The following is a 13,201-nucleotide window of genomic DNA, read 5'->3' on the forward strand; positions in this document are numbered from 1 at the left end:
CCAGCTATATCCTCCTGTATGAATAACCCCTAGGGAGAAGTGACATTTCTGGTATGAAAACATGCAGGCAGCACACACACACACACACACACACACACACACACCGCAGGCTTGTCATTGCAGTTTGATGTAATGAAAGCTGCCATGCAGGAATGTTTTGGTGATAACGTGCAGGTGGAGGCAGCCAGTGGCGTGATCAGAGTCTGAGATTGCATCTGTGTGTGTGTGTGTGTGTGTGTGTGTGTGTGTGTGTGTGTGTGTGTGTGTGTGTGTGTGTGTGTGTGTGTGTGTGTGTGTGTGGTGTGTGTGTGTGTGTGTGTGTGTGTGTGTGTGTGTGTGTGTGTGTGTGTGTGTGTGTGTGTGTGTGTGTGTGTGTGTGTGTGTGTGTGTGTGTGTGTGTGTGTGTGTTGTGTGTGTGTCTGTGTCTGTGTCTGTGTCTGTGTCTGTGTCTGTGTCTGCATCCTCTTGTTGGAGAAATAAGGATCTCCATGGCGACCCTGATGTCCAATCTCCAATTGATTACCCATGGCGCATGCTGTCCTCTCAGGGCGTGTTCTTGTAAATAGAGATGGAGAGAAAATACGATTACATGAAATCCGTGTGTCAAATAAAATCACGCGTTCCTGCAGTGTTAATAATTTTCACACACACACACACACACACACACACACACACTGTATTACTTTTTGCCATTTACACACAAATACTGGACCTCAGCCAGACGTAGCAACCTCGTTTTCTTATTTAACAGATGCTATTTTTGTAAACACAAGGGAACATATTTCCAGAGGCATCCCGACACGATGAATTCATAATTTGCATTTCCGAACATTCATATATTTGTTTACCAGGGAGAGTTATCTAATGAGATAATGTTCATCTGCAGTGCCCGGGGAAGGTTATTAGAACAGTGGTCTTACGTTAATAATGACTGGAAGGTGTGTGATATTGCACAAATACGCTGTAAATGAACCTTTCTGTGAGAGTCTCACCTCTGCTCTCCTGTAAACACAATCTTAGTGACACAATCCAAACTGATCTCCTTCTGTGTGTGTGCTTCTCCAGGTAGAATAGCTGTCACTAGTAATTCAGGGTGTCTGGATGCACTAACATCTGTTATTCATTTCCTTCCCTCTCCTCCCATCCTTCCCCCTTTTGTCCTCTCTGTGTGTCACGACAGAAAAGTGTGAAGGAGGGGAATCCTCTTAAAGCAGACCAGTTCTTTTCAGAGATGGAAGAGGAGGTACTTCAAACTCAGAGGGAGGACACTCTACTACGCCAAAGACTGCAAGGTACAAGAGTGTTTGAAACGGCAGCTTTAAAATGTCAAATTTATAAGCACTGCACATACAAATCAAATCTCAAATTGGACAGAAATGAATATTAAGTGTCAGGGAAAAGTAAACATGTGATATATATTACAATACAACCCGTACACGTATGGGAACGGCAGGAGAAGCTGGTGTTTTAATTGTCGTGTTTTTCCCCCATTAGTCTCTGATTTTCGATGAAGTGGACCTATCAGACGCCAGCGTGGCCGAGACCAGCACCAAGAACATCAACAACAGCTTCACAGTAAGATACAAAACTGCTATCAAATGTTGATTAAAGCATTAAAAAATGGTTTATTTGGCTCAGTTTTCAATGGCCTGTTATGACAAAATTCCAAACTACAGTTACATTTTACCATTTGATTATCTGTGACAGTTTATCTAGTTGTATTTTTAGTTTATCTTAATAGGATTCATCCAAAACTTAAACTGTACCTAAAAAGCTAATGACATTCCCATGAGCCCACCAGTCTCATCTGTACATTGTGTTTAAGAAGCTAATACACACGTTTTAGCACGCTAGCTCAACATACGCATGTTCAACACAGTCTCACGGCATTTCGTGTTATAGTCACGAAATTAATCTATTGACTTCACCAACACGATTTCGCCATTTTTTTTGTGTCACACAGAACGATTTTAAAAGCAATGTAAATAATAACAAATTAGAAGGAAAAAGACATTTAAAAAAAAATACAGATTTCAGTATTCTGACACAGAACGATTTTAGAAGCAATGTATTTATATTGGTAGTATGTTTCGTGCCTGCACCAAATAATAACACATTAGAAGGGAAAAAAAGATGACATAAAATACAGATGTCAGTATTCTGAGGCTCTGAGACATTTCTTTTCCTCACTGACGGCAAAAAAACTCAGACATTATACAATTTAAAATAAAAGGGATAGGGTTAAGCTTAGGGTAAGATATTGAGTAAGAACATGTTTTTATGAACCACACAGCTTCTGGTCTTCCAAGACCCGACCGGACAAAAAGACGTGTTGCAGGCACGAAACATACTACCAATAGAAATACATTGCATTTAAAATCGTTCTGTGTGACACAAAAAAAAGGTGAAAATCGTGTTGGTGAACACGAATCAATAGATTACATTAATTTCGTGACTAATAACACGAAATGCCGTGAGACTGGGTTGGCATGTTAGCACTGTCTTATGAGTATGTTAGCATGCTGACGTTAGCATTTAGCTTCTACTAGCATGGCTCCAATATGTGATGCAAATGTCGACAAATTAATAACTGAAGTACCATGGATGAAGTCTTTTCAATTAGTTACCCTTCTTCCTCAGGTGATCACTCCATTTCGCAAACTAATGCTCTGTGCTGAGAGCAGGAAGGAAATGGAGGACTGGATCGGCGCTCTCAAGTCCGTCCAGAAATGGGAAACCTACGAGGTTAGCGTCTTAACATTTCTGATATTGTTATTTATTCTGCGCTTACACCTTGAAAATCCTCAGGACACACCTATTATAAAAAAGCTAGTGAGTTCTCCATTCTTCGCCCATTAGTTATTTTCTCAACATATCGTCCTGTTCTGCTTTCTTGGAACAACATACTCTCTCCTTCACTTTTCTCTTATGTACTTTTCACTTGATGAATATTGCTCATAAACCCTTGTTTTTGAAGGTGCTATAAAGAGAGCCGTAGACTGTAAGCTGCCATTAATGCTGAAATTCTCTCATTCGGTTTCAATGTTTCTCACATTTAGGAGTTTGCCGTTATCTTGTTAGTCGTTAATACTACTTCAGGAGCACTTATCAAACTGAGGATGGCATATTCTCAGAACAAATCCTTTTTACAGATCTGACATTTTGATATCTCTAGCTGTGAACACTTTCTGAAAAGGAGGAGAGTGGATCATTCTGTTTAGGGAGGTTAATTGCCTTGTCAGCTGTAGTGAAGTTATCATCGTCCCAATCCCGAGGCAACAACGTTTAATGGGTACTGCTGGTGTCATTATCAAATCAAATCTAATAAAAATATATTATACCAAATCACAAGAAATGCCTCAAAGGGCTGTACAAAGCAAACAAAAGCAAAGACAAAAATGTAAAACAAACGTCTTAGTATAAGAATTATAAAAACTAAATACAACATTATACATCAACATAAGTATTGCCATGTGATAAAAGCATGTGATGGAAATCCATGCTTCCTCTGGCTATGTAGTCCAGCGTGAAATACAAAGAGTCATCGCCCCATCCTGCAATATCTGTCCTCCCCCAGGCTACATATTCTGACGTAGCGCTCGGATGACTTTTGTGTCTGTGTTTCCACCTTCTGAATCTAGCCAGTTTAACATGAAGCGCTGTCGTCTCTTTCTTCCTCCTCCTCCTCCTCTTCCTCCTCCTTCAGGCCAGCCAGTTCAACATGGAGCATTTCTCCGGGATGCACAACTGGTACGCCTGCTCTCACGCCAGACCGACCTTCTGTAACGTCTGCCGGGAGGCTCTGCCAGGCGTCACCTCCCACGGCCTGTCCTGCGAGGGTACATACACACACACACACACACGCACGCACACACGCACAACACATGCACACACACACACACGCACACACACACACACACACACACACACACACACACACACACACACACACACACACACACACACACACACACACACACACACACTAGTTCCTGAACAGTGTCCTTCACATGCTGATATACAAGAGTGGGACTTACACAGTCACAAGATGGAGGAATACCGGTTCTTGTAGGTAATCATACATCTTTTTTCACAAAATGTTGGCTTTTTTCTGAAAATCTCCAAATTCAAATTTTTCTTCTGAAAATTCTCAAAAATAAATTCTCTAAATTCTGACTTTTTTCTCAAAATTCTGACTTTTTTCTCAAAATTCTGACTTTTCAAAAAATTCAGATTTTTCTAAAAACCTCAAAATTCTGACTTTTATCAAAAATTCTGACTTTTTATCAAAATTCAGACCTTCATCTCAAAATTCGGACTTTCTCAAAATTCTGACTTCTCAAAATTCTGACTTCTTCTCAAAATTCAGACTTTTTCTCAAAATTCAGACTTTTTCTCAAAATTCAGACTTTTTCTCAAAATTCTGACTTTCTCAAAATTCTGACTTCTTCTCAAAATTCTGACTTTCTCAAATTCTGACTTCTCAAAATTCAGACTTCTTCTCAAAATTCTGACTTCTTCTCAAAATTCAGACTTCTTCTCAAAATTCTGACTTCTTCTCAAAATTCTGACTTTTTCTCAAAATTCTGACTTCTGAATACTTAAAAATGTTAATAATCACTGGTCACCGGCTTGAGCTTCAATCTCAGGATCCATGTATTTGTGATCCTCTCCAGAATGGAAGTAGTCATCACATACAGAGCATCAACTAGTTCCTGAACAGTGTCCTTCACATGCTGATATCCAAGAGAGGGAGTTACACAGTCACAAGATGGAGGAATAGAAAGCAGTATTCAATGTTTACTTCAGATTAGCTCCACGTCAGAAATGATCATGCTTGTCCTATGTCTATCTCCATAGAGGCTGAATCATCATGTTAATCACATAGCTATCATATGCCTCAAACAGTCCTGATGCTCTTCTAGGTAATCATACATCCTGTCATGTACACAGCTACAGTTGGGATACCTTTGTTATCATGTTACTCTCATGTTGGAAGAGGACATTCAGTATTTTCCCAACACTAAGCAGTCATGTTTAAATGTACCGTGCTGTTACATAAATGTCCCTTTTCCTGGCAGTCTTCTAGAAAAGTATTTCGAACACGTGACTGTGACAAGACAGTTAATAACTTCTTCATTATTGCAGCATGAGGAACGTTTCGTGACTTCCCAAGCAAATCATGCATTTGAATTGTCATGGATATTTATTTAACGATGAAATAACGATGAAGTTTATTGACCTCTTTCCTGCAGTTTGCAAGTTCAAGGCTCATAAGCGCTGTGCAGTCCGCTCCACCAACAACTGCAAATGGACCACACTGGCCTCCATAGGAAATGACATCATTGAGGATGAGGAAGGGGTGAGTTATAACTCAGTGAGAGAAGACCTGTCGACAAAAAGAAAGCTTACATTTCATTTCCGAGCGGATAAACTTACAAGACTAAATATAACAACTGTGATGTATTTAGTAATCCAGGATCAGAGATGGCAAAAGTACACACATCCTTTACTCAAGTAGAAGTACAGATGTTAAAAAATACTCTGGTAAAAGTAGAAGTACTGACTAAACTTCTTTACTCAAGTAAAAGTAAAGAGGGCTTTGAAATGTACTTCAGTAAAAAGTACCCATAACTAGCAGCTGTTTTAAAGAGTACCTGACCTCCCTTTATATTAATAGAACAATAATGTCATTGTTAGCTAATGAATGTTTCCATGCTGAACAACGGCAACATGACAACGTTTCATTGGTCCCTCTTCTTTAGAGAAGACCAGGAATGATGGATACACGGATCGTGTTCAAATCAATAGGCACGCAATGACTCTAAATAATAATGATCACGCCCACCAAACACACATTCAAACTAAAGGAACCAGCCTGTTTGGGAAATGTGAGAAGTAGAAAAGTACAGGTATTTGGGTTCAACAATGTAAGAAGTAGAAAGTACAGGTATTTGTGTTCAACATGTAAGAAGTAGAAAGTACAGGTATTTGTGTTCAACAATGTAAGAAGTAGAAAGTACAGGTATTTGAGTTCAACATGTAAGAAGTAGAAGTACAGGTATTTGGGGTTCAACATGTAAGAAGTAGAAAGTACAGGTATTTGAGTTCAACATGTAAGAAGTAGAAGTACAGGTATTTGGGTTCAAAATGTAAGAAGTAGAAAGTACAGGTATTTGAGTTCAACATGTAAGAAGTAGAAAGTACAGGTATTTGGGTTCAAACATGTAAGAAAGTAGAAAGTACAGGTATTTGGGTTCAACATGTAAGAAGTCAGAAAGTACAGGTATTTGGGTTCAACATGTAGAAGTAGAAAGTACAGGTATTTGGGTTCAAAAATGTAAGAAGTAGAAAGTACAGGTATTTGTGTTCAACATGTAAGAAGTAGAAAGTACAGGTATTTGTGTTCAACATGTAAGAAGTAGAAAGTACAGGTATTTGGGTTCAACATGTAAGAAGTAGAAAGTACAGGTATTTGTGTTCAACATGTAAGAAGTAGAAAGTACGTATTTGGGTTCAACATGTAAGAAGTAGAAAGTAGTACAGGTATTTGTGTTCAACATGTAAGAAGTAGAAAGTACAGGTATTTGTGTTCAACATGTAAGAAGTAGAAAGTACAGGTATTTGGGTTCAAAATGTAAGAAAAGTCATCAGAAAAATAAGTAGTGGAGTAAAGTACTGATACCAGAACAATGTACTTAAGTACAGTAACAAAGTATTTGTACTCCACTACTTCCCACCTCTGATCCGGATACAAAAAGCACTTTCTGTAGATGTTTGAATACAATCATTTCCTCCCTGATTTGTCATACCTGAGCACACTGATGTCTCATGTTCTGAGTATTTTTTGCACATCTTCCCCAGGTGGTCATGCCCCACCAGTGGCTCGAAGGCAACCTGCCAGTCAGCGCTAAATGTGTGGTGTGTGACAAGAACTGTGCAGCGTGCGGCGGCTGCAGGACTGGCAGTCTGCCTCTGTGCAAAGCCATCGTGAGTCCATTGATTCGGCCTTCCCCCCCTGTCACAAAACTGTCCTGTCAAATCAGCGTTAGCATTTATCTTTCCAACGTCACTGCTAGCTCAGTTTAGAGGTCGCCCAATGAAGTTTTCACATGGATTTATCATAACACAATACAGCTTTATTTATAACGCACTTGAAAACCTCCAGACCAAAGTCTCACAGCACAGCTCACACACCATAAGTAAAAACAGTAGACAATTTAAATGCAATAAATGCAACAATCTAAAAGATGTCAATACGCTAAGGAGAAGACATACATGTATTGATCTGCATGGTAAACAATATCTTTGAAATGTCCCAAATGTGGACTTTTAGTAGCTTTTTCTAAATGCAAAAAACAATTATCTGGGATAAAACTGGAAGTGTGAGAATACCTTCAGAATAAAAGTGAATTCTCGTCTCAAGCGAGATGAGGAGAATAACGTTCCTGGGCAAAAAACTAAATTCTCTCGACTGTAATGCATATAATGAAAAAGCAAAGTAAGCTACATTTTATGGACTTCACTTTAGTATCAGTACAAAAGACAGCATTCATTTCAAAATCCAGCAGCACGGCTCAAGGGAATTGTCCTTTAAGACACAGAGATGTAATTTTACTCTGCCTCTCAGTTCCACTTAGCAAAGGCTGAATTGCTTTTGTGTGTTCAGGGCAAATGAACACACATTAATAATCTAATCCACAGCACACACACACACACACATCCACACACACCCACACACACACCCACCCACACACAACACACAAACACACACACAACCCACACACACACCCACCCCCACACACACACACACACACACACACACACACACACAACACACACAGGCAAGCACACGTACAAATGAATCAGAGTGGTATTTGTGAAGGTTACAGAACTGACATTTCGTCGGTTTCAGAGGGATATAACGACCTTTCTGCTTCTACTGAAATATAGAATTACTATGGAGACCGCTGACAGTGTGTGTGTTTGTGTGTGTGTTTGTGTGTTTGTGCGTGCAGGTCCACAACAGCTGTAAAGAACAAATGGGGAAGGTGTGTCCCCTGGGTCAATATCGAGTGTCAATCATCCCTCCCACTGCACTTAACAGCATCGACTCAGATGGTGAGACACCCCTCACACATGCACCATCACACACACAAACACACACACACACACACATATATAGACATTGATTCAGGCTCTTTTGTCCATAATATTGCACACAGCAGGTTCAAAGTGCAGAAATGTCATTTTTCATCTCCAGTGGGGTCTATATTATGTGCAAAGGTAGAAAAAAAACAAGGGGCTGTTGCAATGTAAAAAAAACACCCAACTATAAAGCTTTATATTTTAGCACGCTTAGTAATACATGTTGCACTTGAACAGATTCATATTTTGCAACATGTTGAAAGTTCTTTAGGGCAGCATTGTCTTATTTCTACATATTATGGATATTTAAAAAATACACACAGTTCTCCAGCTTGTTCAACATGTATTCAACAGAGAGCTAAGATAAGATAAGACTTTATTTATCCTGAAGGAAATGTGTTTTTTCCCATTTTCTTTACCATTAAAACCTTTGTTATTCATTTTTCTTTCAGGCTTCTGGAACGCCACCTCGGCCTCGTGCTCCAGCCCTCTCCTGGTCCTCGTGAACTCTAAAAGCGGAGACAACCAGGGGGTGAAGTTCCTCCGAAAATTCAAGCAGCTTCTCAACCCGGCTCAAGTCTTCGACCTGATGAACGGAGGACCAGAGCTCGGGTACATAATCCCTTTATAAATAATCGAATAATTGTTTTCGTCTGAGTCATCAAAGGTGTATTCACAAATTGTCATAGTACGGTACTTAGAAGCAGCGATGGCAAAAGTGCACACATCCTTTACTCAAGTAGAAGTACAGATACTCGTGTTTAAAAGTACTCTGGTAAAAGTAGAAGTACTGACTAAACTTCTTTACTCAATTAAAAGTAAAGAAGTATGGGCTTCGAGTAAAAAGTACCCATAACTAGCAGCTGTTTTAAAGAGTACCTGACCTCCCTTTATATTAATAGAACAATAATGTCATGTTAGCTAATGAATGTTTCCATGCTGAACAACGGCAACATGACAACGTTTCATTGGTCCCTCTTCTTTAGAGAAGACCAGGAAATGATGGATACACGGATCGTGTTCAAATCAATAGGCACGCAATGACTCTAAATAATAATGATCACGCCACCAAAACACACATTCAAACTAAAGGAACCAGCCTGTTTGGGAAATGTGAGAAGTAGAAAGTACAGGGTATTGGGTTCAACACTGTGAGAAAGTAGAAAGTACAGGTATTTTGTGGTTCAACATGTGAGAAGTAGAAAGTACAGGTATTTGTGTTCAACATGTAGAAGTAGAGAAATACAGGTATTTGTGTTCAACATGTGAGAAGTAGAAAGTACAGGTATTTGTGTTCAAACATGTAAGAAGTAGAAAGTACAGGTATTTGGGTTCAACATGTAAGAAGTAGAAAGTACAGGTATTTGGGTTCAACCTGTAAGAAGTGAAAGTACAGGTATTTGTGTTCAAAATGTAAGAAGTAGAAAGTACAGGTATTTGTGTTCAACATGTAAGAAGTAGAAAGTTCAGGTATTTGTGTTCAAAATGTGAGAAGTAGAAAGTACAGGTATTTGGGTTCAAAATGTAAGAAGTCAAAGTAAAAAGTCGTCAGTAAAATAGGTAGTGGAGTAAAGTACTGATACCAGAAACATGTATTTAAGTACAGTAACGAAGTATTTGTAAAATGAAGCTCTGTTCACTAAAACCTCTTGAAAATGGTGTTGGAATAAGAACATTTGTGAGTTGTCTTGATCTGATCTGAGTTGGATTTTTAAACTGCTGCCCCGGAAAAATACGTAACTTTTAATGGCACTTTCCTAAAGGGGATGTTTTGGCATCAGTAATCTCCAGACTTTGTGGAATATGTACAGAATTAACCGACGGAAAAATAAGTTTGCGATGTTAGTGGGAAAACCAAAACCATACATAATGAAAAATAAGCTCAGATGCAGCTGAAAAGTCTTTTTTCTTTCAGTAGTGGGAGTTTGTAGTCCGTCACGACTGGTTTAATGCATGCTGTAATTGTGCTGCCTTTTCATGACATGTACCTCTTAACACTGTGTGCTCTTCGTCCTCCTCTCCCTCCCCTCAGCCTGCGCCTTTTCCAGAAGTTTGTGACATTTCGTATCCTGGTGTGCGGAGGAGACGGCAGCGTGGGCTGGGTGCTCTCAGAGCTCGATAAACTCAACCTCCATAAACAGGTGAGTGCAGGAAGGAGGAGGAGGAGGAGGAAGAGGGGGGGGGGTGGTGATATAATAGTCAGGTAATTGTCAAAAACACTGAAGGCAAGAGAAAGCAGCAAGATACCTATAATGTTGATGATAAAAAGCTCTATTAGAACTAAAGTACGACACATTTTGTAATATGTCCAAACTACGGCCCACGGACCATTTTGAATCGGCCCTCACACACAAAAAGTATAATGACTTAACTATAATAAACTTCTGCTTGTCTTATATTGTACTTCTTAAATATATATGTAAAAATATATTACACAGTATTCATGTATGAGGCGATATACCTCTAGTGAGCGGCCCAGCTCTTCGTATGTTTTTATAAATAAGGTGTTATTTAAAAAATAGGTTATGCCTCACTACCACACTGATTACCTCATCTAATTAAATAATGTCATGGATTTAATCTGACTTAATAACGGATGCCATGACGGATAACATCGTTTTTCATTTGAAAACACAAGTGCCGTGTCAAAAAGGTTTGAATAATTGAAGGTCATATTTGATTAAAGAAACAAATTTGTTAATGTTGGGGGTACCAAGTGTGATGTTTTTCACTTGTATTCAAGATTGGACCTGACTGTCTCCTACGGTCACAGTCTGCAGCACCGCGTTCAGCTTTAAGATGGGAGTGGAAATGACCCGTTAGTTTCCTGATGACATGTGTGTTCTCGGTGTTGCAGTGCCAGCTGGCGTGCTGCCGCCTTGGGCACGGGCAACCGACCCTGGCCCGCGTGCTGGGCTTGGGTGGGGCTCTGCGACGACGACGCCCATCTGCTGCAGATACCTGAGAACCTGCGATAGCCACCACCTAAGATGCTGGAGCGCGTTGATACCTTGAGTTGAAGAAAAGCAACCTATTGCCTGCCCCTTTTTCTAGCACTATTTAGCACAATTAAGCACCGTTTAGCACTAGTTGCAGTGAAGTTTAGCACACGTTTTAGTTTAGTTTAGCACCATTATTAGCACCGTTTAGCACCATTTATTTTTAACACTGTTCATCAGCATTGTTCGCACTATTTAACACAATTTAGCACACTTTTTAGCACCGTTTAGCACTAGTTGCAGTGAAGTTTAGCACCATTATTAGCACCGTTTAGCACCATTTATTTTAACACTGTTCCTCTCCATATTTAGCACTGTTTAGCTGTATTCTTAGCACTGTTTAGCATCATATTTAGCACTGTTTAGCATCATATTTAGCACTGTTTAGCATCATATTTAGCACTGTTTAGCATCATATTTAGCACTGTTTAGCATCATATTTAGCACTGTTTAGCACCATTTTAAGCACTGTTTTTAGAAGCAGTCAGCACTTTCTTTTAACACCATTTATCAAAACGTTTTGCACCGTTACGGGACATTTTCAGAAGCGTTTGGCAACATTTATAGCACAGTTGTTTTGCACATTTTTAAAAGCTTTCCTGACATGTTCCTCTAACTTGAAAGCAAAATCCTTTTCAAGCAACAAATTAACAGTATATCACTCAAATAGGGTAAAAAAACACATCCTATCTGTGTTCAACATGTTGAAAACGTCTTTGATCTAGAAATAGATTTTCTTTTGATTCCCTGGGTGTTTCTCAATGTCGAGGACGCTTGGTTTGTAGCGAAGAGTGGTGGAACAGGCTAACAGGTGTGCAGGTGTGCGTCATATGCGAGGCCTCGCCTTAAATGGAGCGCGATTTCCGCCAAAGATTTGGAAATTGGTCCGTGCGCTAAGCATTGTGGGGATTTTAAGACCGCGGAGTCGTCTAAAACATGTGCTGCCTCGAAATGTCTCGCTATACGAAGTACGCCGGCCTCGGTAGAATTCCAAGTATGCTGGACATTGGAACAGTCCTTCGGCGGCACTCGATGACGTAGTAATAGTGGCTCTGGAGCAGCCTTCCTCGACATTGAGAAACACCCACAGTGTCCTCTCCTCCTATCTCAATCTGATACTCCGATTTAAAAAAAGTGTATATTCTGTCGCGTGACATTGACACAGGTGTGTGTTTTGTGTTCAGATGGAGTGTGATGACGTACGAGGTGCCCACCACCACCAAACGCACCCCGACGGTGAAGGAAGACGACAGCCTCGATTCTCCTCTACAGGTAAATTACTTTCGGGAAGCTGTCTGCCTTTTGACAGATGGTGTCCATAAATTAGCTGCCAGATCTCCACAGCTCCAAGAAAAGACTTTGGAAGACATCCACTGAGGATCAATTGAACCTGGCAGCTGGCAGCCGAGGCAATCAGCCCTAAAGCAGAGGGGGGGGGTTAGAAACTGACTGAGAGCTGGTCTGTATTTTGATTTGAAGCTGCTTCAAACCTCTCTTTCTGGTGGTTTAAGGGCATGCTTTTATTACAGCATGATAATGCACTTTCATAGCCAGTTTTTATCCACTAATTCATTCATTGCCTTCGTGAATGGTTGAGCTAAAATGGAGTGTTCTTCCAGTTTAAAGGATCTCATTAGTCATTTGTCAATTAGTTAAAAGGTATTTTTTTGGCTGACTGCGTTATGTACAAGTGGATCAAATGTGCTGTCAGTACTTAGACTATTCTGTCTTTATTTGACGTTTTCAAATGACTGATTCAGGCATAATAAACCAGACAAATAAATGTTTCTGCACCACAACAGAAACAATACCTACCATAAAAATGTGTTTGTAGATATTCTAAGAAATACTATCACTCTTCAGATCTGTTATTTTTATGAAAAAGTGCATTTCATTTAAGTTACATGATTAACTGTTTATTAATATCACATTTCCAGACCTCAGCTAAGGGTACACGGACGGAGATTTATATCCAGTCACATGGCCAATGTGCGACCAAAAGTACTGCTGATGAAAATGTCAAGACCTACTTTAAAAGAGTCTTCCCTACTTGA

At 39.8% G+C, this 13,201-nt stretch overlaps 1 protein-coding gene across 1 annotated transcript in view; it reads left to right on the forward strand.

Annotated features, from left to right (window-relative positions):
• The window catches only part of LOC117494604 (diacylglycerol kinase eta-like), a gene marked incomplete at its 3' end in the record, with an annotated part of 53,288 nt that extends 43,038 nt beyond the window's left edge, over positions 1–10,250 (forward strand). Inside the window, 9 exon segments of the mRNA XM_034145534.1 lie at positions 1,181–1,292; positions 1,495–1,575; positions 2,641–2,745; positions 3,707–3,839; positions 5,256–5,362; positions 6,865–6,990; positions 8,019–8,121; positions 8,601–8,760; positions 10,181–10,250. Coding sequence (XP_034001425.1) covers positions 2,665–2,745; positions 3,707–3,839; positions 5,256–5,362; positions 6,865–6,990; positions 8,019–8,121; positions 8,601–8,760; positions 10,181–10,250 — 780 coding nt within the window.
• Positions 10,251–13,201: the final 2,951 nt, after the last annotated feature.

The sequence above is a fragment of the Trematomus bernacchii genome, unplaced genomic scaffold, assembly GCF_902827165.1.
Source record: "Trematomus bernacchii unplaced genomic scaffold, fTreBer1.1, whole genome shotgun sequence".
Taxonomy (NCBI): Eukaryota; Metazoa; Chordata; class Actinopteri; order Perciformes; family Nototheniidae; genus Trematomus; species Trematomus bernacchii.